This window comes from Chelonoidis abingdonii, chromosome 22, assembly GCF_003597395.2.
Source record: "Chelonoidis abingdonii isolate Lonesome George chromosome 22, CheloAbing_2.0, whole genome shotgun sequence".
NCBI lineage: Eukaryota > Metazoa > Chordata > Testudines > Testudinidae > Chelonoidis > Chelonoidis abingdonii.
Genome location: NC_133790.1, coordinates 3,358,661 through 3,381,871, shown reverse-complemented (window position 1 = coordinate 3,381,871; position 23,211 = coordinate 3,358,661). Strand labels below are relative to the sequence as shown.

At 40.4% G+C, this 23,211-nt stretch overlaps 1 protein-coding gene across 4 annotated transcripts; it reads left to right on the top strand.

Annotated features, from left to right (window-relative positions):
• The first annotated feature begins 81 nt into the window (after positions 1–81).
• On the top strand, positions 82–20,346 carry ANKRD13A (ankyrin repeat domain 13A). Of its 4 annotated transcripts, none has more exons than XM_032805456.2 (15): positions 82–307; positions 3,095–3,227; positions 3,388–3,512; positions 4,046–4,091; positions 4,832–4,975; positions 5,538–5,733; positions 7,045–7,111; positions 11,204–11,285; positions 12,125–12,183; positions 13,404–13,534; positions 14,261–14,418; positions 15,261–15,365; positions 16,494–16,654; positions 17,107–17,174; positions 18,276–20,346. In XM_032805456.2, the coding sequence occupies exons 1-15, from the start codon at positions 212–214 to the stop codon at positions 18,472–18,474; spliced, it is 1,770 nt and encodes a 589-aa protein (XP_032661347.1). In that variant the 5' UTR covers positions 82–211; the 3' UTR covers positions 18,475–20,346. The 4 variants fall into 4 exon arrangements, with proteins under 4 accessions (XP_032661347.1, XP_032661346.1, XP_032661349.1 ...); XM_032805455.2 differs by having other exon boundaries at positions 15,261–15,374; XM_032805457.1 differs by lacking the exon at positions 82–307 and adding an exon at positions 2,340–2,405 and having other exon boundaries at positions 15,261–15,374.
• The last annotated feature ends 2,865 nt before the right edge of the window (positions 20,347–23,211 follow it).

Here is a 23,211-nt window from a genome sequence, read left to right as displayed (position 1 = left end):
GTTGGGGGGCAGAAGGTGAGGGGGCTGGGAGCCTGTTGGGGGGCAGAGGGGGCTGGTGGCTGGAGCCTGTTGGGAGGGGGAGAGAGTCTTGTGGGGCTAGGGCTGAGGGGCTTGGTAAGGGCCCTGTGAGAAACAAAGAGAAGGAGATCAGAGTGGGCAGGCACTCTCCCCCGCCCCCCAGGGAGGGTTGAGCCCTCTATTACCTGGCAAGATGAGCTCTCCATGCGAGGCTCGTAGCAAGTTTCCTCTTCACGTCTTAGTCTGGAATAATGACTACAGACAGCTGGATAAAGAGCTGGAAGGCAAGGTAAAATGGGCACCAGACCAACATGTGGTGCAGTGACTTCTTGTAGAGATAGGGATTGTCCTCCTCAGAAACTGCCCAAGGCACAATACAGGACATGATGGACTGATAATTAGATCAAGATAATAGATCATTTATATGCATTTTCCGTGATATGAGGACTTAGAAAGTAACTTTATATCTTAGTTAAGTTTCTCTTTGTTAAACTTATTAGGGGGTTATTTTTGTTTTTGTTTTTGTTTTTTACAGCTCTTTGTGATTAAAAGGGGATCACCTCAGGAAGGCACAGAGATTATACCCTTTGTCATGCAACTTCTGCATATTAAATATTTGACTGTTTTTCAATATAGCCAGATTCAAGGCATTGAGAAAGATACAAATGGATTGTAAAAAACTCTGTAGCTGTCAGGAAAATGTTAGAAATCATTTGAATCAGGGCCAAAAGACAGGCAGATGTGACAGGCACTAATGCTTTTTGCCAGAAAAGCAGCAGATAAGTACCACCTAGTGGGGGGGGGGGGGGGAGGAGGAAACCAACACACAGTAGGGGTGTCAGCTACTGCTGAAGATGAAACACAAATTGATTCTTTTAAAATCAGAATGGCACCCTCAGGGAGCCAACAGTTCACTGAAAATTGAGGGTTTTTTTTTTTTCTTTCTTTATATTGTGTTGAGCCATTATCTTTCCTCCCCCAGTACTGATCTGGTGTTAAGATTACTGCTTTGCAAAGATTGTCAATGCAGTAATTTCCTTCCTTGTTAAAACACAGAGGGCTTATTTCAAGTGTAGTCCTCTGAGCTTCACTGACTGCCTTAGAACATAGGAGCCCAGCAGCTTTGCACTTTCTAGAATATAGAACCACAACTGTGGTAGAAAATAGCTGATCATCATGGCTCACTGTAGAACAGAGAACACAAAAATCCGGTAGTCAGCCAAGAGCTGTGAAGAAAGTACCAGAGTTAAAAGAAAGGCAGTAGGAGAAACATTCAAAAATCTGCATCAAATGCCAAGCAACAAACATGCTAGTATAACTCAGGTACTATGGTTATAGCTGCTTTAGGAATACACAGATTGAACTTTGAGGTTCAGTAGTGCAGGGTACACACTGGTAGAAGCATAGCCTATTTGCTTTTTTTGTGCCCGAGGTAGTGAGTGTGTGTTCTGAACTCATCAGCTAATGCTACCTTCTGACACAAATCCTGATGGTCATCCACAACTCCACCTGTACACTATGAAACACTAGTATTGCCTTAAAGCATACCTGTGTTGTTTCTTGAGAATCTTGGAATGCTGTTACTGTCTCTAATTCATATAATCTTCAGTCTGTACCAAGGGATTTTCTATAGATATTATTGAACCTTTGGCTGGGGTGTTCATCTCTCTCCTTTAAGGTTTTAGCAGTATTAAAATAAACACTTGTAACAACAAATATGATTTTACTGCCTCAGTTTATTTTTATTATCTGTATTCTGGCATCACCCATAATGCATAAAGCCCTGTTTGTGCACACTGTAGTCCTGTTCCCTGTCCCAAAGAGCTTATAATACAAGAAGATAGGCAACATATGAAGGGTTGGAAAGACATATTCCATCAAGCGTAGAAACATCTCTCTTAAGTGAAAGTTTTAAAAGGCATTCTGGGAGTACACTTCCTCTTACATCTTCAGGACAAACTGCTTGCTGTGTGTGGCAGAGGTGCTTTGATAGGGTTTGAGGGATTGAAAGAAACTCTAGCTGGATATAGTCAGCATATGAAATGATAAATGGCTATAATGTACAGCTACAGGATAATCGTAGCAAAGAAATTGAGATAAGACAGTTCCAAAGTTCTTTATATTTTGGTCACTGCAATAGGCATTGCAGTTTGGAGAAAGTAGGATTGAAGAGCATATGAGCTGCAGCAATGAGATGAGGATGGTTTAATTCAGATTCCTTTATGTTCCCTAGTTGGTGTTTTAAACATAATGCTGTCAAATAACCACGTTAAGTTATGTAATAACTTTCTTTTCTGAGCCCACTCTTGACTTTTCCCATTTTCCTTTAGTTATAGATGCTCTTCTGTTTCAAATCTCTAAAGCTAGTAGTGAAAAATATATGTAAGGTATGAGTATGTTGTGCTTGCATGTTTTGGATATTTGTGCCTTGTGTAGTTCCATTTCTTAGTGACTTGTAGAGAATGCACTCACTCTCCATTGTTCTGTGTGTCAGTCAAATAGATGCTTTTTTAATTGTCATGTTCGTCCATATTCTCACCAAAAAATTACAAATGTGCATTGTAAACTGTCACCTGCTCTTAAATTTTTTTGCTGATTCCAACATGTTGGATATCTTCCATTATACCCTCCAGTGGCCATTTAACTGGTGACTGCCCATGCTACAAAATAAAAAGAATGGAGCACTGTCTACTCCTCCTAAAAGAAACTGTTCATAAAGAAGTGGGGGGGAGGGGTCAGGAATAATCTAGAATGTTTTTGTTTTTGTTTCTCTCCTTTTCCTGTCATGCTGACACATACCTCCCTTACTCACAATCACTTCTGTGGTGCCCAATTCTACTCCTGTTTGACTTCAGTAGGGCAGTAGGATCAGGCTTTTAAGAAAGCAATTCAGTAGCAGTATCAAAGCAAGTCATGTAGGATAAGTAGTTCCAAGCAACAAACTGTTCGGTAGCAATACATATTGAGTGATTACAGCTTATTGCTGAAAATGTTTGTTTTAACTTTCTTAAATGTGTTCTGATTTTACATTTGATAGCTAATGCTGAAGCTGCACTAACTCTTGATTACTCAACAGGATGTCGATCAGCGTGACCCACGGGGTCGGACCTTGCTGCACCTCGCTGTTTCCTTGGGATACATAGAGTCTGCCAAAGTCCTTCTTCGACACAAGGCAGATGTTACCAAAGAGAATGCACAGGGATGGACAGGTAAGAGATCAGCTCACAGGCACTTAATCGTTTTCACCTTAAACATTGAGAGTCTAAAATCTGTCTCTACAAATGTCACGTTAGGACTGTGGGATGTGGCTGCAGCGTTCACTTTGCTTTTGTTAATATTAAACCTTGCCTGTGTTTGGGTTTCTTGCAGTTTTACATGAGGCTGTAAGCACAGGAGACCCAGAGATGGCATACCTGATACTGCAGCATCGCGACTACCACCAAACGTCTGCAACACTTGGAGGGGTTCCTGAATTACTCCAAAAAATTAATGAGGTAAATGCTTAGTGAGACCTGAATGTCATGCTGGTCAGTTGCAGCTGGATGAATTGTTAGTTTGGTTCTAGTTAACTTAAATTGGCAACTTTAAAGTCAGGATGATGCATTATTCAGTTCAAAATTGTGCCTATCAGCTCTACATAAATATGTGGGAGACCATGGAGTTTTCTCTGTTTTTATTAATGATCTCAGGTCTTGGAGGAGGATGCTTATTCTTCCTACGTCAAAGGCTGAGAGTTATGTGCTTTTGTAGTAGAATAACAAATGAAGAGTAATTCAGTAGAAAACAATGATAGCATTAGACTGTTGCAGAACAGTGTTACACTCTGTGCCCATTAATTTAAATTAAATGACAAATATCAGCACATGTAAAATTCATACTTGTTGGTTTCATTGTGCTTTCTATCAGGAGCATCTCAAAACCTCTACTTTCGCTTGTTTCTAAAATGTACATTTGACATGCTGTACTGAATATTAATCTAGTGTTCTCTCCCTTGGTGGTTCATTTGAATACTTTGTTTCTACACTAGACTTCTGATTTTTATGTGGAAATGAAATGGGAATTCACTAGCTGGGGTAAGTTTGGTTTTGGGGGGGATTTTTTGCATCTTTCTTACCTCTAAGTTTAAAAAATTGCTGAAATAAAAAGTATGTTTGCAAAGAAAACACAATTGTCAAGCCCTTACTCTCTCCCAACCCATATTTTTTTCCTTCAACCCAAAAAGTCTCTGAAGTCTTGAAGATTCCTTCTGACCACCTTAGGCCACTGCACACACTATACCCTTCCTTCAAATATCTCTTGTTTAAGTTTTTTTTTTTTTAAAAGGAGTACTATGCTGAAGATTTTTCTGAGGCCATCCTGATTTATGGGAGACATATAAGTTAAGACAGCTGCACAAACATTATACATCAAGACATAAAATATTCAGGAAACTTGTTTCTTTACGCTGCAAAATAGCATTACAGGTGATTTGACTTTCTCCAAACCACTGCATATTTAGCCATTGCATGAGGCAGGATACAAAATTACATCAGGCCATTGGTCTGTTCTCGTGTTTCATTTCCCTATTGTGTTAATCAATAAATCAAGAATCAGTCCTGATAATCTCTCTGTTCTTTGTTATCTAGACATTGATTCATAGGTTTAAGGCTAGAACGGAACATTATAATCATCTACTTTATGGTCTGTGTTATGCAGGCCATAAACATTTTCACCAAGCACATAACTTCTGGTTGTGTTTAGTCTTCCTACATTTGTCCTCTCTGTAGAGGATTTTTATATTTTGCATCTGTGTGTGTCATTGTTTCTTTTATAGTTCCACTTGTTTCCAGAGTGTGTCCAAATGATACCTGTCGCATCTGGAAAAGCGGAGCTAAGTTACGCGTTGATATCACATTATTGGGCTTTGAAAATATGAGCTGGGAACGAGGGAAACGTAGCTTAATTTTCAAGGGAGAAGGTAAATGCTTTAGTACATTTGATTCATTGATCATCAATTAGTACGCAAACTATCCTGACAGATTCCTAGTGTTACTAAAAGAACCCACGTAATTATAAGCTTTATTTTTGCATGCTTTCACAGACTTATTTGTGCTGGGAAGTGCATTTTCTGGGCTATCAGGTTACTGGGCTAAGCAGAAGTGATTGGACTTTCTGTTAAGAAAAATCTTCTGGAGCAAATATGAATCTCTAGAACTTGACTTTACCCTTCTCTCCCACTCTCAACAAAAACAAAAAAGAAATCCACTGTGTTTTTTCTTTTTGGAGGCCTGAAGCTTCATTATTAGAGTCTCTTGATTCCATTTTGTAAAATTATCACAAAAATGACTTGGGCAGGCACACAATCTGCTTGCACATCCCTACCATATTGGTGTCTAGTAACTTGCCCTAGGTAAGTGAGTGATTAAAACTGCAAGGCAGCTTTAATCCTCATTTTAGTCTATAGTGTGTGTCTTGGTCAGCTCTTCATCCTGAAGGTTTGTTCTGAAGTCTGTAGTCCATAAAATATATCCTTTCAACAGATACAGGAGGCTGGGCAGAACTAATTGAGATAAATCATGATGACAAAGTTGTCACAACAGAGCGTTTTGAAATCTCTCAACAAATGAAGCGTCTGACTTTGGGCTCTGTGACGCCAGAAAGAAAGGAGGTGGAAAGACGCCTTACGTCTCCAATTATTAATACATGCCTTGATACTAAAAATATTGCGTTTGAAAGGTAAGGTATTTAAGCTTCTCTTAATGAATAAATCCTCCAGATATGAAATATGCAAGATTACTATACTTGCAATGTATTTTTTAAGTCTTGTAATATGTATCTTAAAAATAATATGGGATGTTACAATAACTGCATATTTTGTTCTATATAGACACTTTATAACATCTCAGTTCATTACTTCTTGTCTGGCAAACAATTTCCATTTGGTGTGAAGTCCATTTGCACCATAAGATATGGTTTCCCATATTAGTGAGGCAAGGGTTATGTCTTCTGATTTCAGATATATATCTGTGCTTCCTGCTTGTTTTGTGAAGCATATGTGCAGTATTGAAAAACCAGTAGTAGGGTTTACAGCTTTTTTTGACTTATTCGTTCTACTCTGGCTTTAGTTTAATCATATAAGTCTATAAGAATATCTCTAAATGTTATCAATTAGAGAATACAGCGAACTACTTGTAACCGTATTCCTCCTTTTGTTACATTAGTTTATCTGACGTTTAATCTGCATGGTCAAAGGAGCTTGCTTTCTCTAGAAAGCATCTCTGTTGTGCTGCACATTTTTTGGGTGCTATAAAGCAGTTGTTATAACTGCTGGAAGATGTGGGTTTTGGTTTGGTTTTTTACTGCAAGGAAGAAGAGTTTGTCAAAACATGGATGCAGAATTATAGCCATTGAGGGACAGCAGCTATCAAAGCTCACTAATTGATTCCACTAGATGTGTAAAGGTTGTTTTGGGTTTGTTTTTGTTTTTCCCTTGAATACTGAGATGTACTTAAGGGGTAAATGTTAAAGTTTTCAAGTTCTAAGATTCACTGACTCTCAATGGGACTTAAGTTCCTAAGTTTCTAAATTCATTTTGAAAATGGGACTTAGGAGCGTTTAAAAACATTACCCGACGTTTCCTAGATAAATATTTCTTCAGCTCTTATCAGTCCAGGTCCCCCAACTCTCAGCTACATGTTGCTAGTTGAAATAAAGCTCAGCAAGTTAATAGTGATAGAAATGATGCAATGGTTTCCAGAAACTCCCAATTCCTAGCTGGTCAGGCATTCACATCACAAACTAAAATCATGGTTCATTGGTCTCTGCAGTTAAGGCAAAGTCTGAATGTGAACAGAAGTTAAAATACTGAGTCCTGTGTTGGTGTTTGCAGGGACAGCTTATGTTATTGCTGCACCTTTTCTCTAGAGCTGTTACTCTTGGTACCTCTCAAAACACTATTCAGGTGAAATGTTGGTAGGGAAAACAGCGGCCCGGGACTAAATATAAACTGCAAATGCATAGATAATTGTGATGCTTACTCTTTATCAGAAATACTTCTGGATTTTGGGTATGGAGGACAGAGAAAGCAGAAGGTGTTAATGGTTATGAAGCAAAGGTAAAACCCAGTTCTTTACAACTATGATATCTCCTAGCTAATTAATTGAATTAGAATTGTGATCTTCTGTATGCCCTGTGTATCTTGGATTTTTATAGCTTACTTTGGTATCTGTAACTTCTCTGGTTTTGCCACCAGATCTGTTTTGGGAGTGACAAGTCTTGGAGAGAGTACCAAATAGCAAGAGGGGTGTCCGGGGGTGGAGGGGAACATGAGATGACAGGCACCATGGAGATTGTAGCAGATAAAGGGGCAGGAGCTCAGGAGATGGGGGTAGGGGCAAAAGCAGACAGAGAGAGGCTGCTGGGGAGAGAGGCAGAATGGTATAAGCACTAGAGAATGCTTTCTCCAGATCTTAGAATTGAGTTCATTGTTTCTGCATATCTACATTCCTTTGTCAAGTAGCTGTAAAACCCGCTAGCAAAGTGTCTCCATCCGCTCTAGTGGCAGGTCTAGGAGAAGATAACAACCTTCTTCTGCTCCAGTGACTGCAGTAGATCCATAGCAGAGTCTTCCACTACTTGAGCTGAAGATCTCAACTCTGCTGATGACCAATATGGAGGGTCAATATATTTAAATATGATTGAATCTCTTCTTTCCCTCCCCCTCCATCTTAAGCTTTCACAAAATTGAAATTGTATTAAAAACATTAAGGTTGCAAAGTCAAGCACTCATAATTTAGGAGATGCCATAGGTAAGGCCTCTGCATCCCTAATTTGTCTTTGTGCATATGCATGATGATTAGTCTAAAATTACATGATCACATTTATTTTCTGCAAGATCCAGTATGCAGGGTGGACTGTGCTCTGGGAATGAATCAGGAATAATGCATGATCTGCTGTTAATAGAAAATCCTTGTTTCTCTTCTTGGCAAAGGCAGTCTTGCCCTACACATATCCGTTCAGAATCTTGCTGCAAAGATAATTTCCCAGTCTTCACCTTGACCAACTTGCCCCCATCTATTTGCATCCCTCCACTAGCTTTCCTTCTCTCTGGCATCAAATGTAAGCTACTTGTCTTCACTTTCAAAGCCCTTTTCCATCCCATGCCCACTCCACCTATCATGTCTCATTCACTGTTGAAATGTTGACTCTCATCTGGACTTCTCTGCAGCATTCACTGCTGTTGACCATATAAAGATACTATTGTCTCTCCTGAGAAAGGTGGTAGCAGTCAATGTAATGTGTTTAAAATGGTTAAAGTTCTTCCTGGAGGGATGCATCCTTTGAGTAGTGATGGGAAACTGACCTGTCCCTTTTGGAGCTGCACAAGGATCAATTCTCTCTCCAGTCCTATTCATCATCTACACGCAGCCATTAGGTGAGCCGGTAAGGCAACATGGACTCCAGTGCCACCAATATGCGGATAATGGAGCTCTACCTTTCCTTCACCATGTGCCACAAAGACTGTCTAGGGCTTGGGTGAAATCCAAGGACAAAGAACAGCTGGCTGAAGCTGAACAGAAGCAAGACAGAAGCTGTGCTGGTGGGCAGAGGAAGGCATTTTGAATGATTCACAGCCCTGGTGCAGTCATTTTTTGTTTGAAGGTACATACCCACAATTGGTCAATTCTGTCTTCTAGCTTAGGAGACTCCCGAATTCATCACTGATGTGAAGTTCTCTCATTGCAGCATATGCAAGTAACTGTTTCTACCATTTCCCATTGGCTCGGAGTCTGGTGGACAGTGACCTGGCCTCATTATTTATGCTTTTGTCACCTCATTTGGACTACAGCCATTTGGACTGTTTCCTGCACGTGAAGCCTTCAGTGCTTAGGAAACTCTGGTTGGTATAGAACACTGCATCATGTCTTCTCAGCAACACTGTGAACACATCAGACCCATCCTCAGCTTCTGATGTTAGCTTCCTAGAAAATATTGAGTCAAGTTTAAGGTCTTGGTCCTTATTTTCAGGGTACGCAGTGGTCTCTAAAAGATAACTCAAGCTCTGGGATGAAGAGCATGGTTGACAACTCCCCTCCTCTGGCACAGTATAACTTTCTACCATAAGAGTAAAGTGCATCTGTGCAGTAGACAGAGCTTTCTTGGGATTGCCCCAAGACTGTGGAATGAACTCTCCCAGAAATGAAGGACAATCCAGATCTCACCACCTTTCATTTTCAGTGCAAGTGTACTACTTTGACCTTGCCTTCTCTAAAATAAATATATCAGTAGGGGTGTGTATTATAAAATTCCAAACACAGTCGTCTGCTGCACACACACCTTCCTTTGGGGAGAGGATGAGGGACCAGTTATGTGCCTATTATTAGTCACATTGCAGAAGGCATTCAGATACTATGGTGATGAGCATGGTAGAAGAACCTGTGTAGAACAGAATCTATACGATCTCTGCTTTATCTCTTGCTGAAGTTAAAAGAGGATTCTGGTGAATGAGGGCAGGGAACTGCAGGAAGAGAAAAAATGGCTAAAGCAGTTGAACGCCACTCTAGAGAATTGGATTCTATCCCTGCTTCTGTCACAGAGTCCTCAGCATCACGTGGCAAGTCAAGTAAACAAACTTTTTCACTGGTAGTCACTAACTGTTCCTCATTTTCAAGTGCCTATCTTGATATCCAGAGGTTTTATTTAGTTTTCGTTTGTTTTTTATTTCTGCAAAAGAGCAGAGAACTCAAAACTGCAACTGAGGTCAGTGGGAGAGGTACTCTGAACATAGCACTCTCTAAGTACTCTAAAAAATCAGGTCCTTGACCTGTCAAATTGGGCACTCAAAATTTGTTGATGTTTCCGACCTTAATTGCCCTGTGCTTTAGATCCCCATGTGTAAAATGGGGATAATGCCCACTCAGGTCACAGGGTGGTTAAGATAAATTCATTAATCTTTGTAAAGAACTAAGATACTGCAATGAGAGCACCATGGAAAACCTATGAAGAAATTCTAATTTACCTTTGTTTGGTGAAGGATTTGGATGGTATATAGTCGACTGCATTATTTACTGTACATTAAATAAGGATTAAAATAAACAATGAATAGCCTCTCATTCAATGAGCACTGTCCATCCCAGGTGGTATGTGACCATGTAATTAAATTGTTACATAATGTAGATGCTCAAGAGGGCCAATTTAAGGTTCTGGCGTTTCTTGACTTATGAGTGTAGGTCTTTGCAGACTTATTGTTCTTTTAATGAGGTGGGGGGTTGGTTGGTTGGTTTGTTTTGATTAAAGTGTAGTGGCTTAAACCTGTGCGATCGACCCATGTGTAACTGAATTCATTTGAAGCTCTGGAATGGTCAAAAAATTGGTACTGTAAATGGAACCTTCTCGCCCCTCTGGTTGCTTAGGGTCAAACCAACAAGGATTGAATCATATCGCTGCTGCGGAACCACTCCTAAATATGAGCATGCACCCATGACAGCTGGAGTTCCTTCTAGTTGTTGCATAATTCCATCTGCAGAAGCTGTGCTCTCTTTCTACTTATCTTCTCTTCCCTGTCCCTCCTCCCTCAAAATTAACACACAAATGGGGGATTCTACACTTCCTCAGTTTAAAGTGCCCATCCAATCTTTCAGCTGGAACCAACTTCATTAACAGGAAATTTGTCTGCAAGCACCTGAATCTTTTCCCAAGAGTCTCTGGAAGGGCCTGACCCAGTTCTCACTGGAATCAGTGGCAAAACTCCTTTGACTTTTGCTGCTGTAGGATTGGACCTAAATGATGACTCATGCTAGCTAGTTTTCCTTTGTTAATGGATTCTTGGATAGATATTTTTACATTGATTCTAGCAGCTTGCCCAGCAGATGGCTGTCTAGCTCAGTATTAGCATGGGACTCTGTCAACGTAATGACATAACAATACATATTTGTAACATTTTCAGCACTTCATGGAAAAATGAGATGAATAGATCACACAATCGTGTTTTACTGATTTCTGATATGTTAAAGGTAGACAGATTTTTGTTCCTCCTCTTTCCTCTGCCTCTTGGTTTAACTTTTTGAATTTGTTGCTTGGGTATCTTTAAAGATGCTGTTTTTCTTATCCTTAATAGTTGTCAGTGGGCCCTGGTCTATGACTGGAACCCCTAGGCAAGACAGTAATACAGATGATGATGATGATGATGATAATATCCTTTTTAAAGGTCTATACGGCAAACAATGTGAATGTAGTCACAAAAATCCGAACAGAACACTTGACAGAAGAAGAGAAAAAAAGATATAAAGGTAACTTCCCATAGGTTATCAGAAACTAAATAGAACATTTTGTTAAGATCTTTGTACAAAGAGGCAGGACATAACCTTTGTGCACAACTCATGCCTGGTGAAGAGTAACCAGGCAGGTTACTCTCACTTGCCTCTGAACCCGCTGAGGCTAATTCCAATTGCTGTATACTTGAGGTGGATTATTACTTGGCTCTCTGAAGTTCTAATGTAAGTGTGAATGATTCTCTGTAGTTTTGATTCTATTTATTGGGAAAACATGTTTGAAAATTAGTGTCAGAGTTTCCTGTAAAGCCTCAAAAACTGGTACCCTTCCCCATGGTTTCATTTTCTGTCCCTGCATATTCTCTGCCGTGAAAGCCTCTGTACTTTCATTTCATAGCTGTTCTTTTTACCTGGGTTAAAACTATAAGATGTCTGCATTATTTTTGTACTCTTAATTCTGGGGTGCGTATTGAGATTATAGTAGAAGGTTGAAACAAGACCATAATCTTGTGGGGGGGAACAATTGCCTCTCAGCAGTTTTCAGACACTCCCAGAAACAGGCATGGTGGACGATGATAAATTTTAGATGCCCCTGATGTTAGTGTCCTTAAAATCATCATCCCTTCCCCTATTTTATTCTTAAATCTTGGGCTTTTCTAGCAAAGGATTCATTGAAAACCAGCCTCACCACTGTTGTCCCCTATTGAATGAGCAGAGCAAACAAGGCTCTGTCCATCTTCTTTTCACTATGGAGCTGGGGCTTCCCTTGTCACAGAGCCTGAGATGGATGCATGTGCACTTCTGTGTTAATTAACTCTGCTAATGAGCCTATTCCTTCTCCCTCCCTTTTTCTCAAGCTGACAGAAATCCACTGGAATCTTTTCTTGGTACTGTAGAGCATGAGTATGGTGTGCAGGTGAGTAAAATTTTTCTCTTGTCACTGACTTTAAAAGCAGTCACTGCAGTGTTGAGAAGTAACATGAATGAGTTATGTGGATCTTATGCTACAGCTTCATCAAAACTGTTTCTTCAATTCTAGAAACTTAGTTCAAACACTGGGTTCTAGACTTACACTTGAGAGTTTTAAACCCCCCCCCCCCCCACCTGTTGCTGTAAGAGTAATTGTACTTTTCCTTTTGAAGAAGCTCAGGACTGGAGCTGGGGTCATGGAATCTGGAAGGAAGAGTGGGAAATTGGGCTGCTGGAGTGAGATGAGACTCTGAGGGTTTGCCATGGGCTTCTATTCTTACCCCCCCCACACACACACACACATACCCCAGAAGACTGGAATAACCAAATGTACTGAAACTGTAAACTTGCAGAATTGCAGCAGCTTTGGATTGAAGATATGATGTTTCACTGGTGACCCAGCAATACAAAGAAGTGGCAGGGGGTACAAATGCTGCAGCAGCACGCTAGCATATAGCATATAGCATGGAGCATTTGAGAAATGGGAGGTGTCCTTGGGTTCTATGCAGAGTGTGAATTATTGATGTTACCAGCCCTGCATAAGAGAAAATGCTTTTACATCTGTACAGGTTTGAAGATGAGTAGGTAATCGATTTACCAGCTGATGGCTCTGCCATGGGTTTTGCTAAGGATCTTGCTTAGGTACTTGGCCTTCTTGGAATTTTGAAGTCCTTGCCATAATACTGGCTACTCTGAATAATGCGGAGCCTGGGACTGCTTTATGTTATGTATGCAGTGTAATTGTAGCCATGTCGGTCTCAGGGTATTAGAGAGACAAGGTGGGCGAGGTCATATCTTTTATAGAACCAACTTCTGTTGGTGAGAGGAATAAGCTCTTGAGCCGCACAGAGCTCTTCTTCATAGTTTCTAACTTTGACATATTAAATCCTCACACCAGTCTAGTTTGGCTGCATTTTTGTAGGTAGACTCTCCTGTCTTCCTAAAGCATTGTGAGATCTACAATCTGCATGAAAAGCACTATATTAATGTACAGATCTGTCTTTTAGTCTGTATCTGTGTGTTAATTTCACTGCTGACTCTCAATTTAGGTGAAATGTGCTGCTTTATGCAGTTGTCACTTAGATTGCACTAAAATCTGAGATACCAGCTGAAGCTTTCTGTAGAAGTGGTTGATGTCTACCTATTATGTACTGTTTATTTTTACAGGACCTCAAAACAGAGTATGCCACAATGAATAACCCTACAGCCATTACTCTGGAGGAATATTTTGACCCAAAGTTCGATCTGAAAGATAGGGACATAGGAAGACCCAAAGAAGTCACTATTAGAACACAGAAGTGAGAAATGTTAATGTATAACTTGAAATGCTTGTCTTAAACTCTTCCTGTTTGAGGTCTACCTGCTTTGATTCTCCTCCAGTGTTTTGCTTTTAGAAATCATATTGTAAATGTCTAATACAATTCACTTTGTGCAGGGAGTGGGGATTGAATTAAGGGTGGCATTTTCAAAAGCACTCAGTCTTGGCCTGCCCATGCAGGAGAGTTGGGTGAATGTGAACCATTTAGTAAAATCCTACCCTTTATACAAGTGAATGGTGCCAGTCTGTCTGAGGCCTCTGGAGACTGAAGTCTATCAGCAAACCAGATGTAACGTGGAGAGTGCCAACACTAGTTTCTCCCATATTGTGCCTCAAGTCTGACCGAGTGCGCAATTCCGTCTTCAGCCTCTGATACCTCCAACAAGTGGGACAGTTATGAGGTTTGATTTCTGTGATGCACACATCTCTCTGCTGGAAACTGGACTGACACCACCTTTTCACTGCATCCATTCTAAGCCATTCAGATGGTAATTATTCTTGGTCCTAACTGCTTACCTGGGTTATAGTTCAGCTAGGCCACAGCTTCAAAAAGAAGCTATGTATCCCAGGATACACCGGAGCCATATAATTCATTTTCCAACCCTAGTGGTGTTGTCATCAGCCTAATACTATGTGTATTTTGCCACATGTATAGTAGAAAAGTGAAAACTCTTCTAATATCCTCGTGTATAACTCGCTGTTACAGGTTTAAAGCAACCTTGTGGATGTGTGAAGAATTCCCCCTCTCTCTCATGGAGCAGGTCACTCCAATCATTGATCTGATGGCCAGAGCTAGTGCTCATTTTGCTAGACTTAAAGACTTCATCACTTTGGAATTTCCACCTGGATTTCCAGTCAAAATTGGTACTGTTCACTGTTCAGCAATCTTTTGGACTTAGACTCTTTCTTCATTTCTATTTTGTTTCTATTCGTGTTCTCCAGCCACAGCACAAAAGTTTAAAAACAGGGACAAACATTAATATGCAGTTCAGTTCCTAGAAATGCCACCTGTCACTCTACGCATCTCCTAGTCAGAGAACCTGGGAAAACAGCTGAGCCTTACCATCTACCTGGATGGTCCTTAAATCTAAGCTCTGAAGGACCAAGCGAGGAAGTGAATTCCAAAGGCAAAGACTATTGCTAGTCCCATTTATTAGCACTAGTGGCTTGCATAACTGCAACTGTTTCAGTATCTCAAGAGACCACCTCTCTCCGCACAAAGCTGGGACTGAAATAATTGGGGCTTTATAGGTCAAAATCATCATCTTAAACTTCACTGAGGTGGCCACTGCAGGCAAGAAGCAAGGTGTGATATGCTCTCTTCATAGAGCTGTGGCTTAATAAAGGGGCCACCACTGCATTCTACACTAGCTGCAACTTCCAAATGGCATCAAGGTGTATCCCTGTGAAGAGTGCATGGCAGTGATCAGCACTGGGTGTATTGCGGGGAGGTGGGTTGGTTGACTGTTCTGTGAATATAATATGTCTAAAAACTTCACTTGCACAATGCTAAGTTATGAGACAAACTAACCACTGACATTTTATTCTGTGGTAAAGTGAGGTGCAGTTCACTGTGCGGCTACATGACATCTGTGAAATTTATCTCTTTAAGCATGTATAAAAACCCCATTGCTGCTGCTGTAACTGTGGAAAAATGTATGGCTATGCTGTGTCTCACAGAAATCTTGTACTACTTCCATTTACAGAAATTCCCTTGTTTCATGTGCTTAATGCTCGGATTACATTTGAAAATGTTAATGGCTGCAGGACAGCTGAGGAAACTTCTTCACAAACTGCTGAAGGTGCAGAGTGTGAGTTGGGTAAGAAGGTGTAAAGCTCTGGTGGGTTTATGCAAGGGCTTTGTTTGTGTACTTGCTAGCAATGGGCTTTATAGAATAAAGCAAACCTGTAGGCTGTACAGGCTTGAACTGAAGAGACTACGGTAGGTTGTAGTTCTTACTGTAACTGATCTGGAAAGCCATATGTGTAGTAAAATATCTAAGTGGCTGGAATGAATATTCACCAATCAGATTAACCCATTCTCACTTCAAAACCCCCACTCAATTGCCTGTTCTAGGTTAACTCTTTGGGTACTGGAGACTAATGTTCTTGCCTTTATCGTTTATACAAATACTGTGTATGAGAGAAGTACAATGGTAAATTGTCAACGATGGATTTGTTTCCATGCTTATATAGAAAGGGCTACAATGGGGAGGATGTGCACGATAGTGGGGAAACAACATTGCAGATGTATAATGCATTCCCCTGTGAGCTGCTGACAAACTCTTCTGCTAGGAGTCGTCAGCCTTAGTGATAAGTTGGCTGCACTTCGTGTTTCTTAACTTTTTGGCAAACTTGCCTCTCTTTTGTTTTTACTTATCAAAGTTCAATGTAGCTGCTTAGTTCTTTGGTGCCACATCTCGGTTTTCCCTGCTGCAAAACTTGCTGGCGCCATGTTCATCTATGTTCTATTTATTCCTGTACCTTGGCTGCTATGTAAGCCTCTCCAGACCCCGTTCACATAGGATGGATATACTGTGGGTGGTTCGTCTGAACGGAAGGCCAAGATTATAACAGGGTTCAAAAAAGAAATGGATCTATCTTCCATGAACTTATCTATCAGTGGCTATTGAGCAGGAATGCAAAACTATCCTCTGAGGTATCGCTAGCCTCTGTTTGCCAGAAGCTGGGAATGGGTCACAGGGGATGGATCACTTGATGATTCCCTGTTGTATTCATTCCCCCTGAAGCATTGGCCACTGTTGGAAGACAGAATATTGGGCTAGATGGACCATTGGTCTGACCCAGTTCAGCCATTCTTATGTTCTTGGAGTCTTGTTTTGGCTTATTTATGTAATTGAAAATGGGCTTTGGGAGTTGATTTTTGGATTATCAAGCTGTAAGCATATAATACAGTATATCTTTAACTATATTTTTAGCTTCTACAGCCTCTAGCTTTGAGGTCAACCAGTCTGTGTTTGAAATCCCCAAATCTTATCACTCTCAACATGATGGTAGGAACGTGCGTGTGCAAGATGAAGATAATGAAATAATGCAGTTTGCTATTCAGCAGAGTTTGTTGGAGTCCAGTGGGAACAAAGTAAGTCTGTACTGCCAGCTGTTCAATGTTCTTTCTTTTTCTAGATATAGTATAGTATGTCTCCTTTTACCTCAGTTCTGGTTTTGACTTGGAAAAATTTACTTGGCTAGTTTAAAAATGAAATACCAGTTCACCAAAGTAATTGTACACCTAATAGAGAATTAGCTTCTTGTTTCAGCTTTCTATTATCCACCAAAGCAATATTTCTTTATTTTAACATGAGCTGTATATAGAAAGACACGTCTCTAAACTCATACCAAGGTATTTATAGTTTCTACAGGAATGGATGACAGATCCCTGTAATACTGCCGTTTTCAAAAGAATCTTAACACAGAAAGTTTTTGAAACTTGTCACAGCAAATATCAATGAGATATTCATGTCTGACTTAGAAATAACTTTCAAATATGACTTGCATTGCTAATTCCTGAATCGCTGTGGCCTTTTCCCCCAGGAAGCCTTAGGAATGCATTCCAATGGAGCAGTTGCTTATGCACAGGACTTTAATATACAGTATCAAAGGTAATTTCAACTTTTCTAAAATTCTTAAACGCAATAGGCCAAATTTTTGGGCCAGAGTGTAAATACCTCCAGCAGTAGCTCACAGGCATGCTGCACGTTGTATAGCCAAGTAGGAGAGCGCCCGGGCATATAAGGCAAGGCACAGCAGAAGAACAGAAGCCCAGATCACATACTATGTGATACTACTAGTCTCCAAGAAGAACCTCAAACAAGTCTCCTTGTATAGTATTGGGATAGCCGTATTAGTCTGTATCCACAAAAACAACAAAGAGTCCGATGGCACCTCAAAGACTAACTAATTTGGGCATAAGCTTTCAAGAAAAAGTGAGGTTTTTTACCCATGAAAGCGTATGCCCAAATAAATCTGTTAATTTTTAAGGTGCCATCAAACTCCTTGTTCTCCTTGTATAGTAGAATATGGCCTTGCTAGCTAAGTCTAAGGATTGGAGTTTTGATTTTTTTGACCAGCCCTTGAGCACCCTCAGAACAAAAGATCCTTTATCTAACTAGACCAGAATTGAAGATTCTCTTTTTCTCCTGCAACAGCTGCTAATGTCACCCCTCTAACAAGTGTCCTCACACTTATTTACCACACCCTGGACACTTGAGAATTTTTGTTTTTGCCAAACTTAAGTTACCTGTTGTTACAAATTTAGGAGCAAATTTTTAATGGCCCTCTGAAAATAGGCTGCAGTATCTTAGATTCTTCTTCTTGCAGATGCAAACAAGCATTTGTGTATACATAAAGAATATCATCTCAGTATCAGCTTTGTACATGCAGAAGGTTGTGCTTATAAACTAGGTGAGTGCACGTTTAGAGGCTGCTGAAAACAACCATTAGGGAGCAGATCTTTGATAGCGGGCTCTCAGAAACTTTCAGAGAAAAATGGATTTCATGTTTGGAAACTGCGTGACTACTTCCTAGAACACAATCCTCTCTGTAGCTGTCCTGGGGATTGCATTCTTCCCCTTCAGGAAAGGGAGGCTATCTGGCAGTTGGAGAGTCTCTTGGAGACCTTGCTCAAAAACTGATAGGAAGAAAATGAAGTCAAATGGGGTATGTACCTCTCAGCTCTTGAAACTGTGTTTCTCTCTCACCAGGGCACTTCAGGAGAGCTATATTATGAGTTCAAGTACTCCTCATGTTAGCACTCCAAATGAGTCTTCCAGTTTTGATAAAGACTTGCAGCTTGCCATGGAGTTGTCTGTCAGAGAGCAGCAGGAGCAGGAGAAACGGCGTCGTGAAGAGGAGGAGGAAGAATTTCAACAAGCTTTGCAGCGCTCTCTCACAGAAAAATAGACTCCTCCTTCAAACCTCTAAAAGTGGGGTGCCTCAGTGTATGTGACACTGAGGGCTGCAGTAGCTAGGAGCCTGGGGACCACTCTTGGGTTGCATAAGTAGAGGATGTCCTAGCCACCTTTTAATTGTCACCTTTAACAGAGAGATGTGGCCCAGAGATGTTACAGCTCTGGGCATGCAGTTCTCTATCTTGACCCAAGTACCCTGGCGTGTTGTGTGCGGACACTTGTAGTTTCTATGGGCTGCTACCTCCATGATTAAAGGTGAAGACAGTGGTAGAATTCCAGGAGCTATATTTGGGTCCCAGACCATATCCTGTTCAAAAATTTCATAAAGGGAAGAGAGAGAGAAATATATTAAAGAACTAGAAACCTTGCCTGGGCTATATATGTAGGAGCACAGCAATATTTGAGAACCTGATACATAGAGAGTTCAGAAGAGAAACTTCCTTATTACCTACCAAAGGCATATTAATCTGTTCAGTCTTTCCTAGTAATTGAATTCCAGTCCCTGTTTCTTTTCTAAATAGAGAGGAGAATGTGTGAAGTAGTCTTTCACTCCAGCAAGTGGTTTCCATTAGGTTTAGGTGCACATGACTAGGGATATTTTCTCTTTTCAGTTCCTGAGCATTTCAAATGCAGCCGTGCTTATCAATATAGTTGATTTTTAAACTTGAGTTAATTCAGGCTAAAGGTGCACTCAAGATTAAACTAATGCTTTCTGGCCAAGGGCAAAAAAGATAGCTAATAGAAGTTTTTTTTCCCCCTTGAAAAGGGACTACCTGTTCATTCAAATATAGGTTTCTCTAGTGATTCAAGACCAGCTTAGTTCACACAATCAAAGAGGGCAGCAAGAAAATACATAGAAATAGGTGCTTTTTTAAAAGATCAATTTACTTTTTTTGTGAAAGAAATTTACACTTATTTGGAGGTAGGGTGCTGAATACATGCAGAGAAATTAGGTGAAATTTTCATGTATGCCTATAAGTAAGTTCTGCCATCTCAAAGGGAAATATAAATATTGCTTTTTAAAAGTCAAATGTAAATCCTTCATGTGAATACATATTTTTGATCTAAATCTTTTTATTGATTTTTAAGACAAACCAAGTCAATACAATTACACTCTTAGGGAATAGTATCATTAGCAATACAGGAGTGTATTTTTACCAAGTTTTCTCAGGTCTTTATTCATACTATAGATTTTTAGTTCTTTTGTCTGCACTTCTGTAAATGTACACAGCATACATGCTGTGACTGTCAAATGCACTCCTCCAGTACAGACTGTACAACCATAGGAAAGCCTTATTGCAGTGAAACATCTTACTGAGCAATATTTCCTACTTATAGCTGGCAGAAGTGCAAAGAAACCTATGGTACGTGTGGTCTTATCCTGCATTTGTTACTCAGGCAAAACACAGGGCTGCCTCTGGCTCTGTGTGACATACTATTAACCAGTCTAACTTGCAATAAAATGGACATGATCATAATCAGTAAAAGGTAATTTAGAACTCAATTTTATACCATATAATCATCTATTGTTTATGTAGCAATCAGATTAAAATTCCTTGTATGCTCACTTGTGCCAGTGTAATCTGTGTCATGTTTGTTTCAGACTATGCAGCTTGCATTTCATAAAACTTTGACTTCATCCCTAAATAGTTTTTGGGATTAGCAGTAACACTGTCGCTTGCTTACCCGTAAGCAGCTATACATTGGAATTATTGCTCCTCTCTTTGAAGAGAGAATTGCTGTAACTTTCACACCTACCTGAGGGACTAAAGCCTTTCGTTAGTGTTTTGACAAGTTGTGAAATAACAGATAAAAGAATTCAGTTTTTTTTCCTCGTGGAAATAAAGAGCATTGCTCCCTTTAAGAGCATTTGTCTGGCGTTCTGATTACTAATAGAAAAACAAGATCTCAAACCCACCTTCCCCCCCCAGCAATTTATTTTTTGTGCTTTGGTCACCGTAAACGAAATGTATATTTGCTTCCTATTCACTGAAGAATCCTCCCAAATGAGAGTGGAAGCTGGTGGAATAATAACAATTCTTTGTTAAGCGCATAAATTTTATTCTAGGCAGAGCTGGCACCAACAACCAAAGGTCAGGTTGCTGAATACTTTCCATTATAAAATGCTGTTTTCAGTTGCTGTACAACTGTGACCATTTGAACTGAAGCTTACCATGCCTGGTGTCTGCCTCAGGCCAAATTACTGTTTTATTTTTTAAGCTTCATTGCTTTTTGAGAACCAAGCTCATGGGTGGGGGGAAATGTTGGTAAAACTGTTAAAATCATTTAACTGAGAAACTCTACCGCTGCCATGCTCTGGAGCAGGGATGGAGGCTTGGGCTGTGATACTTGCTGCTCCCGGCAAAAGCTGGCCAAATTTGCCCAGGTTATAAGGATCTGAAAAAACTGCAATTCCTACATACACAGTAGAAGTTTGTCGTTAATTAGCAGCTACATTCTCTGCACTGAGTGTGCTTGATTGCTCTATCCTTGGGCTAAAGGAATTAAGCAGGACTTTCACTGCATTTACTTCCACCAGTGACTGCAGTGGGCCTGTACCCAAGAGCTGAGACCAAGGAGACTCTCTCTTGCTGGGGTGCCCAGTGAAGAAAACACCCTCAAGTGGAATGCGTGGAGGAGACTGAGACAGGAGCTGGGATCAGGAGGGTTGGAGTGCTGGGACAGAATCTTACTAGGAAACGACTGGGCCCGGGACTGGCTGGAAAGAGGGGATGAACACTAGCGGTGCCTGCACTTCTGAATTGATTGTGACATTATTTTAGCACCTGCTGGGGCCACTCTCACAATGACACAATTTCTAGCACTTGTCTGATTTTTTTCAATCCTGTCCAGAACTCCCTCTCCTTCCCTACTTTGCCACTTTCTGGGATGAGCAGCCAATCAGCTGCTTGCAAGAGGCAGGTCAGAGCTCTCTCATGAGCCAGAGGAGTTCTGGGGTAGGAAAGGGGCCAGTTGACTGCATTCTCAAAGCACCGGAGAGGGGGAGCAGAAACAACCCAGCAGCTCTGCTCCCCCTGCCGCCCCGTGAGCAAAGGATCAGTCTGCTCTCTGCTCTGCCCCTCTCCTCCAACAGCAGGCCTGAGAAGGGAAGAGAGGGTAAGCCCCTGGAGCTCCCCCTAATGGAAGGGTAAGAACCCCTGGAGCTGCAGAAGGGGCAGTGATGAGCTGGGGTGTGGGCAAAGTTGAGATGAAGGTTGGGATGGCATAACAAATTGCAAGGATTGGCATGCAAAGGGCACAAAATAAACTAGGATTTTGGGGTTTGGGAAGAAGCTGGAGGTGCTGCACTATGAGGCAGCACTTCATACAAATCTAGAATTTGATCTTTAATTGGGTTTTCTGGTCAGAACTCAAATTGCTTCTGTCATTGTCACCCATGCATATTGGGGGTTGGCAGGGGTAGTTCAAAAACTGAGACCAAAAAACAGTTTTATTTTTCAGTCTCATAATTTTGGGAGGGGTCTGACTCAGGATTTTTCAACTTTCCAAGTTTGGAAGGCAGGCGATGAGTGAGGCAGGGAACTGCCAGGAGAGAACTGGTTTCATGGCTAAGGCAATTGAATGTCATAGTGGAGAATTGGTACTATCCCTCCTCTGAAAAAAATCCAAGGTTAACATCTGTTGTCTAGCTTGTTTTTTTGTTTTTTTTTTTAATGATAGTTACTAATTAGTAAAAGCATCAGCTGTGTAACCTGCTCGTGTAATTCACTGTATGTTCTTATGGTGTTTAAAAAAACCAGATCACAACTTCTTGTGTGGCTGCTGTGTGTTTCTAATAGTGAAGTTCCTTGCTCTACTGGGATAGAAATTGTTTTTCTCAAATCAAAGATTGTTAAGCCTTGGATTCTCCTGAGTTTGTTACAGGCTTCCTCTAAATGATATAAAGCTAGTTCATTCACACAGTTTGATTTTTTTGAGCTTAATGCCTGTTTGTTCGGTGCATTTCTTTTTCTGTGCAGCTGTCTGAAACCACAGTGCATATTAATGATTTAATAACTCCTACCTTGAAGCACAGTAACTCAAGTCTGATATTTAAGATTTTTTTTACTTTTCTATGTTTTTGATGATGTACTTTTTTGCTTAAATGAGACATTTTCATATACAAAGCTATCAAATATGCAGTGTTGGTCTAAGATAATTAAGTAGTTTATAACTGACACACATAATCCATGCAGACATTTTCTGATATTTATAGGTAACTTTGAATCTTCTGTTTTGAAACCCTTTGTATAGTACAAATATTCTCCGAGTAAATGAGAAGAATTTTAGACCCTTAGAAATATAGTCCTTTTGTGTGAGATCTGCAAGTGTCCCTGTATGTGAGGGCAATAGGAGTAGAACAGTAAAGTAGTGCATATTATAGTTGATGTTTACAGAAGCATTTTTTTGAAAGGGCAAATATATATTTACGAATAGTTTATGTGGTTCTTACTTTCTACAGAGCTTATTTAGAAAATACATACCATTCTCTAAAAAGCTATGAATCATTAAAGCTGTAACCATCTTTTATGGATTATAAATCCAGATTAACTCTGCTCTTAAAATTCATGCTGTAATTTGACAGTGATTGAAACTCCATGTGATCTACACTAGGCCTATAATTGTCCCTGAAAGAGCAGCAGAGAAACCTGTGGCACCTTATAGACTAACAGACGTTTTGGATCATGAGCTTTTGTGGGTGAATACCCACTTTGTCGAATGCATGTAG

What these genes read in the sequence shown, in the direction of transcription:
- ANKRD13A (XM_032805455.2), top strand. Translation starts at nt 212, where the DNA reads ATGAGCTCTCCATGCGAGGCTCGTAGCAAGTTTCCTCTTCACGTCTTA. An exon ending in TACTCCAAAAAATTAATGAG is followed by an intron (nt 3,513 to 4,045) that starts GTAAATGCTTAG and finishes TTTCTACACTAG; the next exon opens with ACTTCTGATTTTTATGTGGA. An exon ending in ATGGGAATTCACTAGCTGGG is followed by an intron (nt 4,092 to 4,831) that starts GTAAGTTTGGTT and finishes TTTCTTTTATAG; the next exon opens with TTCCACTTGTTTCCAGAGTG.